Source organism: Glandiceps talaboti, chromosome 13, assembly GCF_964340395.1.
Source record: "Glandiceps talaboti chromosome 13, keGlaTala1.1, whole genome shotgun sequence".
NCBI lineage: Eukaryota > Metazoa > Hemichordata > Enteropneusta > Spengelidae > Glandiceps > Glandiceps talaboti.
In genome coordinates, this window is record NC_135561.1 from 1,307,501 (window position 1) to 1,325,721 (window position 18,221).

Consider the following 18,221-nt stretch of genomic DNA (forward strand, 5'->3'; position numbering starts at 1 on the left):
ATCAGATCAAAGGTCACTAATGGGGGAGGACAGTCTTACTTGGGATGTTTATATGTAGAAAAACATGGCGAGTTTTGGCCAAGAGAACACTATATACAAATGTACACATATAAATGGATTCACACAGTGAAAGATGTATCAATATAACACTTAGGTTGGGTCTAAACCACCATCTTGTTCCTGGACTAACCCTAACCTGACTATTAAAGGGCCAAATTGAACTGTTCATATTTGTAGCTAGATTACCATGAAAGTTGCCTTGTTCATTTCCTACAATATTTTTATCTGGATGTTCATTTTCTACAATATTTTTATCTGGTATTTAGTATTTTGTGTCACCTACCTGTGAAAACACCACCAATAATAGCACATACACCAGTAAGAAAATGCATAAAAGACCTGAGAAGGGAAAGGGGAATGGTATCTGATTACTAAACGCTACTCAATCCATGGAAATGAATTTATTAAGCATCATTGGTAAATCATGAAGGCCACAATGGTCTTGATTAAAGTCAGCAACAGAAACATATTGGGTTTAGTATTCGTCTAGTCAAGGCCATGACGAAAGGCATTAATTATGGTTCAACCCCATAGTGAGCAAAGCGCAAACAGTGCATGTCATCACAAATTGACGGGCTGTCATCACTGCTCATTAATATTCATTTGGTACAGCTGTTTTGACGATGTCCAATGTCCAACCAGGACTCCACAGCCAGTCCTTTTAAACTAAATCATGTGGGGACCCAACAACATAATCATGTTTATATGAATGCTGTAGGAGGGAGCACTGAAATCTGTGCGATTGTCATGGCCTTGACTAGACTGGAATAGTGATGAAGTACATAGTAGTACGGAATACGGTCCCTGTTAGGAACTAGACTAGGGTTGGTGGTGCATAAGAGGGCGCTCTATCACAGAATACCTTACAGACCAAAGAAGCTATCCTAACATTTCCTACAATGCCTTGCCCCAGTTTGGTCCATGGACTTTGATTAGTGCCTTAGGAACTATTTCCATGGCCCTCACCAGAATTCTGTTTTATATTACTTTCAAAGAATGTATATTTAGTTTTCATTTTCCGGTGGACTAAATTCCAATTCAATTCAGTGTACAGCAGATGTTGGTTTACAAAAAGCATGCACATAAAAACAGAAACAAACGCTTTTGGAATTTTGACAGTATTATGTCAACTAACTCCTTAAAGTGTAGATATACCCACCTATGTGTTTCTGTATATTTGACCATTAATGGTGCAAACTCATAAAGTATAAATACACCTGGGAGGCCATGTTCACCAGATGATGCAGCTAATGATGTTGAGACAGCTTTTTCATGTTTTGTACAGGAAAATTGGTTGGATCTTGTTGTTCTACCACTAATTTTTGTGTAAGTTGTTGGTACAATCTTAACAAAATACTGGTACATTTTTGAACCTGGAAGATTAAACAAAATTGAAAATATATGATACTAAAAATTTTATGATTGTAAAGTAAAAAAAAAAACGAAGAAAACGTGCAGACAGGATCAAATGCATTGACTCAGAGAAATGGTTCATGGACAAAAAAATGACTGCAATATATGAAGGGTTTCTTTTCATTTTATCACAATTTCTTTCATATTTAATTTTTTATACGACCAAATGTTTTAAGCCCCTTGCTAAATCATAATTTGTTCTTATAGATAGATATACTAGTAGCCCATCTCTAAATTGTTAACATTCCATTTGGATAGTTTCCATACATTTGGCATAAGTGACATTGTGTTTGCAGACTGTTTTACCACTAACAAGAGAGAGGGGAAGGGAAGGTGAAATCGTGTATTGATTGACCAGAGGCCTCTTGTTAACCAGTTGTTCTTTCAATTCGTATCGATTTGTGATGCTAAAAAACAAGGGCTTGGACGGGAATCGAACCCGTGACCTCTCGCACCCGAAGCGAGAATCATACCACTAGACCACCAAGCCGATGAGTCATGCTCTAAGCGTAAACAATTGATATGAACCCTTTATGTAATTCACCCCGGAAGTGAACAGGAGCTATCTGGGAAAGGTCGTGAACTAACATGGTGCACCCACTTCGGTAAAGCCCTGACTCCCAGCTAAAAAGAGAGTGTAACACCAACTGCATTCGTAGAAGCAAAATAACCCACCTACATTTTCAAGGAAATACAACTGCGTGAAATAACTGTGAAAAAAATCAATTGGTAAGAACGAATTGTGTAAAGTTATAGCGATTCCATTTCAAGGTTGCCGATATCATGCATACGTGCACATGTTATGTTCTAACAGTACATGTGTGTGTGAGCGTTCCATCGTCCCATCGTGTGTTTTAGCCTAGAGTGCGTTTTAACTTTCTCTGTCAGTGCTTTTTTAAAGTGAGATGAACTAGAAATTTCAAAGAAACAAACGATGTGGATAAAAATATGACATCTAAATAACGCCTCTGTTATAACGTTCACGAAAACAATGTCAGTACGTGTTGAACCAGTATTAACATTGGTACACGGCTGGTCCTGTTTGCAGACGGTCGATTCTGACAATTGTTCCCCCGATGTTGAAGGACGTTAAGTCAGTATCACGTCTCGTATACCGTCTGCAAGCAGGACTAAACTAGTACACAGCTGACTTTTATGATATATACTGTAACACACATGTACTCCTAACTTCTAACGTGCTACGTTCTCATGGATCTATTAATACAAATGTAGTACATGTATAACTATTATTTCAATAATAGATCCATGGTATGCATAGACATGATGGGTGTAAAACATGGACTTACACTGTAGTTTGTCCATATGACAACACAAGAACTTTTCATTTTCCAAATTTAAACAGGCCTTTAATTTTAAGGGAAATCAAAATCTGCACCTGACATAAATGACAAAGTGCTGTTGGACCAGGCGCGGGGACCAGGAGTGATTCTACTGTGGTATTTTCAAGAAAAGAAAGCTCACAAAATAATAACTTTGTCAATCTACAATTTCATAATGCTATATCTGTTTATCATAAGTATTGTGTGACACAACTGTGTACAAATGTAGTCATTATGAGCTATAAGGAGTTTTAACTTATTTCTATGGTTTCCAGATAATGCCAGTGTCAGTACAACGTGGTGCTGGTCCCAGCTGTTGGGATCGAATCAAAATGGGTTTCATGTTAGGATTTGCAGTTGGAATGGGATCTGGAGCAATATTTGGTGGTTTCAGTGCACTAAGGTAGGCAGATTTCTATCCTTAGATACAGCTATCTTAACCCATTCTGAATCTGATTTTAATCTCTGCCAATGAGGTTGGATGAAAGCTGTGTTTTTACCATATAGTTTGTCTGTTAGTGGGATAACGCAAACAGGGATTTAAATACAGTAACTTGTGGAAAGATTATAATCATGTAAGGCAAGGGCCAATTGAGCAGTCACTTTCTAAGAGACAAAGTTGAAAATAGTGTGTGTCTGCCACCCCCATAATCTTCATACACATAGTGTGTTTCTGAAACCCCCATAATCTTCATACACATAGTGTGTGTCTGCAACCCCTTATAATCTTCATACACATAGATTGACTGATTTTCAAACTATGAATGTTCTGATGAAAGAAAAGGGAAAAATGTGACCTCAAAACTGAAGTTTGCTGTAGAAAACTAAAAGTAAATGTTTTATGTGAAATATAAGGGGGAGGGGGAAATAGGGTGTGTGTGAATTGAAAAATCTATGAAAATCTACCCAAATTTATCAGATTTACCACTCTGTTACCAGGGTTACAAAACTACAAAGTTCCTTACTGAAATTATGGTGCAATGTAGGAAAATTATGGTGCAGTGTAGGAGATTTGCCAGCTACCTGATCCCCGATCCCCTCCCCACTCATATCTGATCCCCCGTCACCCTCCCCATCCACACATACTCACTGTTACCAGGTCTTACAATTTTATTTTGGGTCATAAAACTTAATTCCTTGCACTTTTTTGTTACAATGTATGTACAAATAATTTTAATAGTATAAGTTACCATTTTCTTTTACTTTGAATGGAGTGAGAGGGCACTGTATGTTCAGTCAACTTTGATAGCATAGATTTCTTTCATTTTGATAGTCTAGTGCTTCATCAAATCTCAAGATCTCTCTTTACCAACTTGAGGTCTTGAGATGAAATTTTTATTTCACCCGAAGCCACGCCCAGTCATTAAATCATGTCTTCATTAAACCATTCAATCACAGAATTCTGCCCATAATAAGTTAAGTGTTTTGGGGGGTAGTTATTTAATGTCCAAATATTTTACACTGTTTACACCATTCTAAGAGTTGGGGTTTATTCATTTGAATGATTTCTCAGTTAGGTAGGTGAGGTCAGAGAGGGTTCCATACCATGTTAGCATCTAGACTACCATTTTAAATACAGGTATGGAGTGAGAGGGCAGTGTATGTTCAGAAAACTTTAACAGTAACCAATTTCTTTCATTTTAAATACAGGTATGGAGTGAGAGGTCGTGAATTACTAGGAACTGTAGGTAAAACAATGGTATCTGGAGGTGGAACATTTGGTTTATTTATGGCAATAGGAAGTGGAATTCGATGCTAGCAGTGAATGAACTTTGAACTTTGAACTTGACTGTATTTTGTGAACTGAAATAGATGGACAACATAAAGTGATTTGATAGTTATACAGCTCTGAAGAATTACAGCATCTATATCACACTTTGCCAAGAATTTCTTTTGAGGTGATCTTTGTCAATTTGTGTTGATAAAAAATCCAGTTTGTGAACAATTATAAGTTGACTTTTTCATTTAAAGTTTGAACCGACCAACGTTATGACATTAGTATACTTTGTAACAATACAATTTCATAAAAGTTATTTGTGGTCTTTGTTTCAATATCATTAATATCACAATTAGTGTGAGATACAGATGTACATGTATAGAATTGACAATTCTCTCTGAACAACGCAACAAGCGTTTGGCCTCTATTTATCTGCCATTATACAAAGTGTAATACTGGTTATGAAGTGTGATGTCATAAACTTTATTGTTTCACATAATTCATATCCGAATAAACATATTTTGTTTATATGAAAGTATGAGAATTTAATGTTTATTTTTTGCTTTGTGTATATTTGTGTGTGTGTGTGTGTGTGTGTGTGTGTGTATGTGTGTATGTGTATGTGTATGTGTTGGGATGGAGAAGAGGATAGTAACCTATGCATCCTTGGTGTTGGTTTTTCTGCTTGATCCAACATGTTGATGACAACCCACCCTGTGCTAAGTGTATTATAACAATAGTCAACAAAGCTGAGAAGATTTTATCATGTACTACTTATACAGACTGAGACATAAATACTGTGAGTGGAAAAATGATTGTCAACAAATTATAATGTTCATTTAAAACTTGTCAAAATGGCAAATAATCCATAAACCAGGTGAGTGAGTGAGTGAGTGTCTCTCTCTCTCTCTCTCTCTCTCTCTCTCTCTCTCTCTCTCTCTCTCTCTCTCTCTCTCTCTCTCTCTCTCTCTCTCTCTCTCTCTCTCTCTCTCTCTCTCTCTCTCTCTCTCTCTCTCTCTCTCTCTCTCTCTCTCTCTCTCTCTCTCTCTCTCTCTCTCTCTCTCTCTCTCTCTCTCTCTCTCTCAAAAACACTTTATTTTTAACTTGTAAATATCATTGTAGTAAAAGTGATACCTGAACATCAAGTTTACATCATAGACTTTTTTTCAACTCACCATACAGAGAGATATTTCCACTTTGCTTGAGAACTCATTTTCGTATAATTTCATATTACTAATTTGCATTCTCTTTCGTAGTTGGCTTTTCAGATACTTTTCCTGTCACATGGTCAATCAATGTAAATCTACATGTAGCCAGTCAGTAATAAAAACACCCCATCAACATTATTCAAAGGGGCATTCTCCTCACCTCTCCGCTCCCCTCCTTTCCCCTCCCCATTCTATACTCCTTTCCTTGGCAATCCCATTCTATACTCCTTTCCTTGGCAATCCCATTCTATTACCTAAAGATCCCTGTCACTTACCCTTATCCGCTATAACTTTGGTATTATCCAGTGGATTTTCCATGCCAGGATATGAATTTCCGAATGATAGGTGATTGATTTTGTGACTTAGATTAAACTGGGAAAGAGAAAAGAAGTAAGTTGAATCTGAAATTTCTTGTCAGAGAATGTGTCAAAATAATAATCTACGCTTAATCTATATAAATATATTTGTATCCAAGGTAGGTGTAACCAGTGTGACTGACATATGCAAATGAGCATATCAGCCAATCAGGAGTCAGTAAATAAATCAATCTTGTACACCAAACTTTAGGGAAATTATATATATAGCTTTAACCACTTTTTGTTACAAAAACTTAGATAAAAGACAATCTTCCAGCTGTACAAGTGTAAAATATAGAAACATTAAATTGATACCAAGTACACAAATGGAATGGTGCATTTCCCAAGATGCACCATTCAAAATGGCAGGTTTGTATATGGCTTTACAGCTGATAAACATTGATATTGTATGAAATTGTACAGACATAAAGATAAACATGTGACTGTTACAAGGCGTACCTTTTCTCCTGAAAATGGTTGTAAATCATGTACATGTACATGATGTTGTTGAAAACTTTTACCTGGAGCAAAGTGAAAGTTACCAGCAACCTGTGGAAGGGAGAAGCCAACAATTTTCATATTTAGAAAAATCACTAGCCCTATATGTCTTGAAATGACAAAGTCTCCTATCTCGTCCTTCACATGGTTTGATGACCAGGTTAGAATAAAAACATCAAAACCCATTTTGATATAGGACATTATTAAAGGAAACCATATTGAAGTGTTACACATCAGCAGTGAGCACATGATATTCTGGTTGCATGTATTAGCTTGTATGTTAACAAAAACATGTCAGGGTGGGGGTGGGGGATGGGGGTGGGGTGGGATTGGGTCAGAAGTGCCTGACGTGGGACAACTCAAAGTGCAACAAGAATAGTGATTTACATCTTATTCATAGATTTTATTTACAGTTGTTTATTTTCATTTTTGTAATTCATAGAGAAGCCAACAAACTTAATGATAGAGGACTGACTCCATAACAAATGTTTCAAATTTCTCATAAATAGTTGAACAAATCCTGACTCTGATGTGTTGCTTGACCACTTTTGTCAAAATAAGAGTGAGATGCTGTCAAGTGGCCATTTCTTGTAGTTGTTTTCTTCTTGTACATTCTGCTTCATCCCTCTTGTTTTAACAGCAGCAGTTAGGATTTAACCATGTGCGATTTATTTAAATAAAGTGTCTACATATCTAGACATACATGTAGTCATGAAGTCATGGTGTGTAGTAAATTACCCAAGTATTCTAATGGCAAGAATTAAATTGTATAGCGCCACCAACGACCAAGGTGTAGAGTTACTTTGTATATTCATACCTTATTGACTTCCAAATGTCCAAATACTTGGCAACCTTCACCTTGTTGTAACTTCAGTTTATCTGACCAACCTTCTCTCTCACATTGTACAATACCCTTCGGATTACTAAATGCCCAACCTTTCCGTCTGTAAGCTTCCCTCACATCCTCACAAGTATTGCAACAACTGAAATAGACATCAATTCTCAGAAATCGCAATATACAAATAAAAATGCTATCACAGACAACATACAATTAAAAAGACAAATACTACATAGATCTATAAAAATATATGCAAGACTAAATATGATAAAAGGCTGTGAGATACATATGCATAGTACAGGGCTGATGATTACTATTGAAGTGAAACATATGATTAATAGATGACATCATTACATGTAAATGTAATAAAATATACACAAATTTTCAAAATCTTACCTCAAATCTTTTGTTTCAGCGCCATAACAACTTTCACATCTGTTTGGATCTAGTACCTCTTTATCTGCTGCCTAAAGGGATATTATTAAGATTAATAGTTTTAAGTTTTAAAGTTTGTGGTGGATTTCAAATATAGATGTCATCCATTTCAAGACTACCACAAGAGGGCGCTATTCAGAGGAAAGGTCTTTGCACTCTCATGCTGAAGTAATATATGATGCTATACACCTATAGGCTAGCATTTTGAGAACAATGATGCATAGAATGAAGTGTTTAAGACTACTTTATCAGTATGATCCTGGAATCTAACAACTGTACAAATCTTCTTGTCAAAATCTCTTGTATTTTGAGGTCTAACACAAGTTTCATCTGTATGATATACACTGAGAACCCAACCCTTCTTTGGTATTGTCCAAGACCACAATGAGTGCTATTAATTAGGAAAATCTGTATAGCTAGGCCATTGATAAGTCATGGCAATGCTGACACTAGGGGGCGCTATTGTATGAAAAGGTCTGATTAGCCCAGTGATAAGTCTTGGCAATACTGAAACAAGGGGGCGCTATTGGATGAAAAGGTCTGTTAGCCCAGTGATAAGTCTCGGCAATACTGACACTAGGGGGCGCTATTAGATGAAAAGGTCTGTTAGCCCAGTGATAAGTCTTGACAATACTGACACTAGGGGGCGCTATTGGATGAAAAGGTCTGATTAGCCCAGTGATGTCTTGGCAATACTGACACATGGGGCACTATTGGATGAAAAGGTCTGTTAGCCCAGTGATAAGTCTTGGCAATACTGACACTAGGGGGCGCTATTGGATGAAAAGGTCTGATTAGCCCAGTGATAAGTCTTGGCAATACTGACACATGGGGCACTATTGGATGAAAAGGTCTGATTAGCCCAGTGATAAGTCTTGGCAATACTGACACATGAGGCACTATTACATAACACTGTAAATGTCCACACACTGTAAATGTCCACACACTGTATTTGATCTCAACCTGAATATAGCCTCAACTGAAAATGTAAAATCAAAACCATAATTCATGGTGCAAATTGGATACTCTGGCAAAAATAAGAAGAAAGCATGCAAATCCAAGCTAATCAAGTGAAAAGTAACTACAATCACATGATTTCAACCTGCCAATGAAGGATTTGTGATTTGCTGAATGCTTGTTCGTACCCATTCGGAAGACTTTGAATCTGATGATGAACGTGTGAAGCTTTCATCATATTCACATTGATCGTAGAGGTCAACTTTTGAAAGTGAATATGAATATGAATATGATGGTAGCTTCACACTCGTGAACATTACACCTGAACGCACATATTGAGGTCAGACTAAACAAAGGGCTATTGTAATGTCCACCACTAGGTGGCGCTATTGACAGGTGAAAAGAATCTGAAGTTTTCTTACATCTATATCTTTTACTTCATCACTTTTGTCACCTAAAGACTTTTCCTTCTCTGGTTTGGCTACTGGCTTGCCAGATTTGTCTAATCGTTTCTTGAATATGGTATGTGCCACATCTAGTTGCTGTTCCCCAGCTACATCCATAGCATCTATACTGAGATCTAGTAAAATACAACAAAATATACATCCATAGCATCTATACTGAGATCTAGTAAAATACAACAAAATATACATTCATAGCATCTATACTGAGATCTGGTAAAATACAACAAAATATACATTCATAGCATCTATACTGAGATCTAGTAAAATACAACAAAATATACATTCATAGCATCTATACAGAGATCTAGTAAAATACAACAAAATATACATTCATAGCATCTATACTGAGATCTAGTAAAATACAACAAAATATACATTCATAGCATCTATACTGAGATCTAGTAAAATACAACAAAATATACATTCATAGCATCTATACAGAGATCTAGTAAAATACAACAAAATTGTATAATTATGGTTAAGTATATCCCTATGCAAATAACTGTTCTAAAACAATGTCAGAAGACAATTGTAATATCATAGAAGGAATGCATTGATATAAACATTATACCACAATAGTTGAATTAAGGTTTTATGTAAGTATTTTCACTGGAGTAAAAAGGTTACTTATAAACTCAGCTTGTGCCACATTAATTACTGCAATTTACCAATCTTTTATAATATTTTTAGGTTTCCATGGAATTTATGAAAAGTACTACAAACGTTATCTACTTTGTCAGTTACATAACAGACATATTACTCTACTTATAATACTACCAGTAGCTTTGTTCATTGGATCCAGTACAAAATAAAAATATCTATTAGCTGACAATATGGTGTCAGTCTCTATTTTAAGAATTCCCACATCTGTCTGTCCATACACCATGTTTATGCAGGAATATCGATGTTCTTGGATTAGACATGTTTTTGAGAGAAAGGCCAACAACTAAAGCATACCCCTCCCTACTAATGTGCCACTACACCATACAATTAAAACATACCCACTCCTGTACTAGTGCCCACTATCCCATACAAATAAAACATACCCACTCCCTACTAATGTGCCCACTTGCCCATATTGATGCACCAGCATTTATTCATATATATTCTTTACAATTCTGATGTCAATGGAAATTTATGGATGTACACAAAATATTACACCATTTGGTTTGCCTAATTGATATGCTAATTGCCATGGTTACCTGTCATAAATATACATGTAGCAATATAGTAGAAGAACATATGGCATTCTTAATAATGTTGGTTTTTATATATCACTTTCCTACACAATGCACAAAACACTTTACAATTATTACCATTTGCACAGACCTGTGTTACCATAATGGTTCTATATACAAGTTTCCTCCTCAACTCCCTGGGAAGTATACAATCCATTGCAGCCTTTATAAGCACATAGGATTAAAGCATACACATTGCAACCTCTATTATACCAGGTGCCAATTATACAGGTGGGTTGACCGAGGCACAATCATGTTTCAAATCTTACCCAAGGACTTTAACCATTTAGAAACAAACACCAGAGGCAAGGCTTGAACCTGCAATATGCTGGATGTAAGCCAGCCACTCTAACCATTCAATCATCATGACAACATTAGAAACACAAATAACAGAAATATGTTTAAATCTGGCCATAGTCCCTCTAAATGATTAAGTTTGAAATAAAAAAAACTTACAACCACATGGTAAACTGGGAAATGTTATGTCAAGGTTTATCTTGAGTTTTTCGCCACGTGTTGTGTCCACATAAAGTTCTGGCGTCACCTGTAAATTGAAAATAAAAACAGGGTAGTTGCTAAAATCAGCGATGGAAGTGTTATTGACAGGGTTGGTACAGCTTATATGTTTTGTACTTTTGTTGAAAATATAATTCTGTACTAATATCCATCACATACAAGTCTTATCACTCGATCACAATATTACATGTATATGAATGCATTGATTGAGTATCTAAACTTCTGAAGTGAGCTGGTGGGGAATATTTCAATATATACATGTACAAATGCTGCCTTATATGGGCATGTACTGTATTATTTCAGCCAATGCAAACAAAGGGAATTTCAAAACATTCCTTGTCAAGAACTTAAAAACTATGCTACATCACGTACTTACATGTACCTCCTTTGTAAGGTTATAGTAAATGATAAAATCTAAGCTACATGTACTTACCTCCTTTGTAAGGTTATAGTAAATGATAAAATCTATGCTACATGTACTTACCTCCTTTGTAAGGTACGGTAATAGTAAATTATAAAATCTATGCTACATGTACTTACCTCCTTTGTAAGGTTATAGTAAATGATAAAATCTAAGCTACATGTACTTACCTCCTTTGTAAGGTTATAGTAAATGATAAAATATAAGCTACATGTACTTACCTCCTTTGTAAGGTTATAGTAAATGATAAAATATAAGCTACATGTACTTACCTCCTTTGTAAGGTACGGTAATAGTAAATTATAAAATCTATGCTACATGTACTTACCTCCTTTGTAAGGTTATAGTAAATGATAAAATATAAGCTACATGTACTTACCTCCTTTGTAAGGTACGGTAATAGTAAATTATAAAATCTATGCTACATGTACTTACCTCCTTTGTAAGGTTATAGTAAATGATAAAATCTAAGCTACATGTACTTACCTCCTTTGTAAGGTTATAGTAAATGATAAAATCTATGCTGCATGTACTTACCTCCTTTGTAAGGTTATAGTAAATTATAAAATCTATGCTACATGTACTTACCTCCTTTGTAAGGTAGTAAATGATAAAATCTAAGCTACATGTACTTACCTCCTTTGTAAGGTTATAGTAAATGATAAAATCTATGCTACATGTACTTACCTCCTTTGTAAGGTTATAGTAAATTATAAAATCTATGCTACATGTACTTACCTCCTTTGTAAGGTAATAGTAAATTATAAAATCTAAGCTACATGTACTTACCTCCTTTGTAAGGTAATAGTAAATTATAAAATCTATGCTACATGTACTTACCTCCTTTGTAAGGTTATAGTAAATTATAAAATCTAAGCTACATGTACTTACCTCCTTTGTAAGGTTATAGTAAATGATAAAATCTATGCTACATGTACTTACCTCCTTTGTAAGGTTATAGTAAATTATAAAATCTATGCTACATGTACTTACCTCCTTTGTAAGGTAGTAAATTATAAAATCTATGCTACATGTACTTACCTCCTTTGTAAGGTTATAGTAAATTATAAAATCTATGCTACATGTACTTACCTCCTTTGTAAGGTTATAGTAAATGATAAAATCTATGCTACATTTACTTACCTCCTTTGTAAGGTTATAGTAAATTATAAAATCTAAGCTACATGTACTTACCTCCTTTGTAAGGTTATAGTAAATGATAAAATCTATGCTACATGTACTTACCTCCTTTGTAAGGTTATAGTAAATGATAAAATCTATGCTACATGTACTTACCTCCTTTGTAAGGTTATAGTAAATTATAAAATCTAAGCTACATGTACTTACCTCCTTTGTAAGGTTATAGTAAATTATAAAATCTATGCTACATGTACTTACCTCCTTTGTAAGGTTATAGTAAATTATAAAATCTATGCTACATGTACTTACCTCCTTTGTAAGGTTATAGTAAATTATAAAATCTAAGCTACATGTACTTACCTCCTTTGTAAGGTTATAGTAAATTATAAAATCTATGCTACATGTACTTACCTCCTTTGTAAGGTTATAGTAAATTATAAAATCTATGCTACATGTACTTACCTCCTTTGTAAGGTTATAGTAAATTATAAAATCTATGCTACATGTACTTACCTCCTTTGTAAGGTTATAGTAAATTATAAAATCTAAGCTACATGTACTTACCTCCTTTGTAAGGTTATAGTAAATTATAAAATCTATGCTACATGTACTTACCTCCTTTGTAAGGTTATAGTAAATGATAAAATCTAAGCTACATGTACTTACCTCCTTTGTAAGGTTATAGTAAATTATAAAATCTATGCTACATGTACTTACCTCCTTTGTAAGGTTATAGTAAATTATAAAATCTAAGCTACATGTACTTACCTCCTTTGTAAGGTTATAGTAAATGATAAAATCTATGCTACATGTACTTACCTCCTTTGTAAGGTACGGTAATAGTAAATTATAAAATCTATGCTACATGTACTTACCTCCTTTGTAAGGTTATAGTAAATTATAAAATCTATGCTACATGTACTTACCTCCTTTGTAAGGTAATAGTTGAGTTCTGACACAAAGAGTATAAACATGATAATGCCACTCACTATGGTAACTGCAAAATACAAAAGAAAAATGACTATAGCATTAGGGTAACGTAATTAGGAAATAGACATCCTTCATTACCATAGAAACGATAATACATGAACACAGCTCAATTTATTTCAACCCAATTTCAAATTTCATGAAACCTGGGTACTTTTATTTTAGTATGTCGTAGTATGTTATATTGATACACACTGTATGTAGACCATATGAACATACATACATGAATTACTTCCAAATTTGTATACACCTGTAGTCAGATGTACTGTATACAAAAGTTATCGTGTGATAGTCTTGTTTTTTACTGTATTGTAATATACAGCATTGTAAACACATGTAAATTTGTCACATAAAGCCCCCCCAAAAATATATCTGGTTCTGGTCAGGGTAAACTAGCTAATGTGGTGCGACGACACAAAATTTTTTTTTTCTATTTTTTTTTTGCAAATTAGTAAATAGTACATTTTTTTGACACTTTACATACTCTGTTCTATCATATTTATCTCTTGAAAAACTTCCTTTTTCTTCAAAGCAGTTTAGGCTTTGTATTTAAGCAGTCTTGGCATGTAGGGTAGATTTCAGCTGCTTGTTCTCCTGATATCAGGAATAAATAAGGAACAGGAAAGCAAAAATTATCGGGAAAAAAAGGATCGATTCAGGGCACGCGCGCGCTGACCAGAACCAGATATATATTTTTTTTTGGCCTTATGTATGTATCTATATGTTATCATAAACATTTTGTACACCTTGGTAGATTTGGCATATCAATAATACAAACAACTATATAGTATTACTAAATTACTGTGAATACCAGTGTGCTGGAGACAAGAAGAAATTCAATGTCGCCATGATGTGATTATTTTATTCATCTACCATCTGTCTACTGTTGTCATAGAAACCACACTACAATGTTTTGCCACATCCATGGAATAAACTATTTATCAAATCTATCTATGTAGAGAATGAAATGTTTTTCTATTGTATTATTTTCATGTTAATTATGGAGAATATTTCACATATTCATCAAACATTAAAGTGGCCATATGGATGAGAATTGGATATTTATATTGGATTTTTAATTGATAAAACAACCCAAGTCAGGCAATAAGTGTTTACTATTACCTAGACCACCGTAATAGAGGACTACTAGTGCCCTCACAGCCAGGCAATAAGTGTTTAGTATTACCTGGTTCACCCTAACAGAGGTCTACTACATGTAGTGTCCTCACAGCCAGGCAATAAGTGTTTAGTATTACCTGGTCCACTTTGTCCAAATAAAATCATTGCCAAATAAATTCACTTGTGATACAGACTTGGCTTTTATCCCAATTTTAACCTAACGGACCAATTTTCAATATCATGTCCCAAAATGTTGTTTAAATGTTCAAATCATTTGTTCAAGTACATTTTTTGCATTTCATGCGATACATGTAAGATAAAACCTTTACAGTCAAGATATGCATTTTGTGAATTTTGGTAGTATGGTTTACGAGTTACAAATCGTCCAAACATCAGGCCCTCTTGCTTTACATTTTAATAAGTATACAAAACCACATACGTGTACATGTATCTATTCAGGTTGTAAAACATTGTTGTTGAACATATGTTTACTACAATGTACCAGCATATTGTATAGTAAACTATAAACAGATTTTCATTTTAAAAACATTTCAAGTGATAATAAAATTCTTAAATTGATTTTCGACTTACCAAAACCTTTTAAAAAGTCAACAATGCAACAATAGTTTCCATGGCAACAATATAGACTTTTCTAACCCGATTGATTATTTTAATTTGAATGTTTTAGGTCATGAGAACTAGTGGCTGACAAAGTAGCTGTAATATGATCATACATGTTGCTAATTTACATAACTATATTTTTCTTTTCCAATTGTTTATAGCTATTTAATTTGAAAAGTATTGCTTGTGGATGGTTCCTAAGGAATTTCATCGCCACAAACACCAGGCATCTTTATGGAACCATCCAAAACTTGCCTGCCATCTGGAGCATATTTCATTGTGTCAGTAGAAATACATGTAAGTGCTCTGGTTTGTAAGAATGAGTAATTTATAGCCAATCTACATTGAGGTCTGTGATTTAGCTGTGCTGTGTCAATAAACCACCTGTTCTAATTCCCATACCAAGTCATTATTTTAGCCACATCTCTCAAAAGCCATTATCGTATATTTCATAATTACATGTACATTACATTATGTAAATGATTACACTTCATATGTTACATATGACGTACATGTAGAAAGCTTTGTAGTCTCAAAAACTGCTTGTCCCAATTCCGGTATCAAGTTATTATTTTAGCGACACACCCCAGAAGTTATTATGTATGTTTAATTGACATAATTAAGTGTAAATTCTCACACTTCATGTGTTGAGTACATACATGTGTACATGTAGAATGCTTTGTTGTCTCAAGAACTGCTTGTCTTATTTCCCATATCAAGTCATTATTTTAGTCACACACCCCAAAAGCTGTCATCATATGTTTAATTAGCATGATGTACATGTAGCCACAAACAAGTAAGAAATTATTACTTGTCTGTGATGTAGCTTATCACTGTGTTGTGCACATGATATAGACAGGTCTGTTCATCACAGTTGCATCATGTATTCATTTACATAGTCATACTGACTTCATTTGAATAATCAAGCAATAATCATGACCTACATATGTACTGATCTGCTTCTGGGAATATTTTCCAATTTAATGACTTGATACAGAAAACATAGGTGACCATATGTCTGTGTCTAGTTGCAGTACGTTCAAATGGTTTATGACAAAAAATTGAAAATGTTGCCAGAAAGTGTGATCTTGCTATCTTTAAGCGTAGAATATGCAGTTTCTTATTGGTTTCTGTGTGGTTGTATCAAACAGAGTTGATCAATGGTAACTTACATTGTGCTGTACTAATGTCTGTCAGTCACAAATAGAGGTTACACTACTATATTTGTACGGTATGTACATTTTGTATTACACATGAACATGAAACATGAAATGAAGTTTGATGTACCCTTAATATGTGACGGATAAAATTAGACGTTTTAGGAAATATAGGGAAAATGCTGGTATTAGATTGCCTGCCCTCTGAACTACATTGTATGGAACAACTATACCAAAATATACCAAAAAGAACAATGGTAAACAATAGATGAAGGCTTACCCTCTATTGCCTATGTTTACACTTCCCTAAAAAGTTGATACCCATGGATATACATGTACCCTCTCACTCCCCCTCCCTATCTCACCCCCCACACACATACCCATACATACATACATACATACATACATACATACATACATACATACATACATACATGATACATACATACATACATACATACATACATACATACATATATACATACAACTGTGATCTGACAGTTGTAAAGGTTGTACATAGTTACGAATTATAAACCATTTGTTCTATGTTTAATCATGGAAGTATGGTACATTAATGGTTTAATTTGTATGATCAATGTCAGATATAGTATTAGTAACTTTCATAAATATTGTATGAAGGTAATACTGTTTTCTATCAAATGTCTTATTATTGTACTATTCTCTTGGAAATATCTATTCATGTCACCATCTGAAATATTTCAATAAAAATTTTACTTTCAAAGAATTTTACGTTGCGAAAGAAACATGTCCTTTAATTTCATGGATGAATGTACTATTAATACCTCCAGGTTCCATGATTAAAATGAACAGGGTGTAAACCCATACGTTTCGTGATACAATTCGTCATGTTTCTGCTGTACAAATCACAGAATATCATGTCGATCGTAAGAAGTCTAATGCATTTTAACCAAACAAAAAAAATACGAACTCTTCCATACACGTGGTTCGTAGCTAATACATATACTGTGTGTTATTTAGAAGTATGTGTTATGTTTTATGCCCATACCATACATACACGGACATGTACAGTACTTCCGGATATATACTTACCGGCGGCACCGCCATACGTTTTCACACGAAAGTCTTCCAACGTTTTCGGATATGCGTCAAACTGACGTATCCTGTTGAATACGTTTCTATAGTGCATCGTCAAAAATTGTCAAAAACCGTCAGTACCAGGCAAGACTTCGATAAAGTATGTAACTTCTCCAGCTACTAGTAGTAGTACTCCACACAGTACAAGAGGAAGGTCGAGGACAAGATCCACATTCGCGCATGCGTTGAAGAAGAAAGTGGACAAATTTACTCCGATGAGGGCACTGTTTATAAACATTGAGTGATCGCCGATCGCCAACCGGTAACCCTTCACCTGCACAATTTACAAACAGTATTGCATGGAAAACATCCTACCCTCTACGTCGATGCAACATTTTGAACACCAACAATACCCTTATTCCACGTATCAACGGGAAAAACATTGAAGCCCCGTTAGTAGGTAGGGTTTTGTGATGTTTTCTATAAAAAATCTCAGGCCAGGTCTGACATGAGGTGTTTTGATATTCCCTGGACCTACCTCATACCGGGACCTCACAGTACCTCGGGATCGTTTTCATGTAGAAGCCTTGGTTAACATTTAAAGCAAGCCTTAAATACATTCTAAATATATGGGAGGGGTCCTTAGTTTGTTCCATAAGAATCACAGAAATCATTCAGAC

General features: G+C 34.7%; 2 protein-coding genes and 1 non-coding gene across 3 annotated transcripts in view; 1 reads left to right on the forward strand and 2 right to left on the reverse strand.

Annotated features, from left to right (window-relative positions):
• LOC144444576 (endoplasmic reticulum-Golgi intermediate compartment protein 3-like) overlaps nucleotides 1–17,735 on the reverse strand; it is an 18,363-nt gene extending 628 nt beyond the window's left edge. The window contains exons 1-10 of the mRNA XM_078134051.1: nucleotides 17,557–17,735; nucleotides 13,528–13,598; nucleotides 10,981–11,068; nucleotides 9,245–9,402; nucleotides 7,827–7,897; nucleotides 7,410–7,575; nucleotides 6,554–6,643; nucleotides 6,014–6,110; nucleotides 1,220–1,433; nucleotides 344–399 (exon numbers count right to left, since the gene is read on the reverse strand). Coding sequence (XP_077990177.1) covers nucleotides 344–399; nucleotides 1,220–1,433; nucleotides 6,014–6,110; nucleotides 6,554–6,643; nucleotides 7,410–7,575; nucleotides 7,827–7,897; nucleotides 9,245–9,402; nucleotides 10,981–11,068; nucleotides 13,528–13,598; nucleotides 17,557–17,653 — 1,108 coding nt within the window. The 5' untranslated portion in view covers nucleotides 17,654–17,735. The remainder of the gene's footprint in view (nucleotides 1–343; nucleotides 400–1,219; nucleotides 1,434–6,013; nucleotides 6,111–6,553; nucleotides 6,644–7,409; nucleotides 7,576–7,826; nucleotides 7,898–9,244; nucleotides 9,403–10,980; nucleotides 11,069–13,527; nucleotides 13,599–17,556) is intronic.
• On the reverse strand, nucleotides 1,892–1,963 carry Trnap-cgg (transfer RNA proline (anticodon CGG)). The gene has a single exon. It is a non-coding gene; the product is annotated as a tRNA-Pro (tRNA).
• Nucleotides 2,059–4,983, forward strand: LOC144444577 (reactive oxygen species modulator 1-like). The gene is made up of 3 exons (XM_078134052.1): nucleotides 2,059–2,202; nucleotides 3,089–3,216; nucleotides 4,464–4,983. Exons 2-3 carry the CDS (start codon nucleotides 3,092–3,094, stop codon nucleotides 4,570–4,572), a joined length of 234 nt encoding a protein of 77 aa, XP_077990178.1. The 5' UTR covers nucleotides 2,059–2,202; nucleotides 3,089–3,091; the 3' UTR covers nucleotides 4,573–4,983.
• Nucleotides 17,736–18,221: the final 486 nt, after the last annotated feature.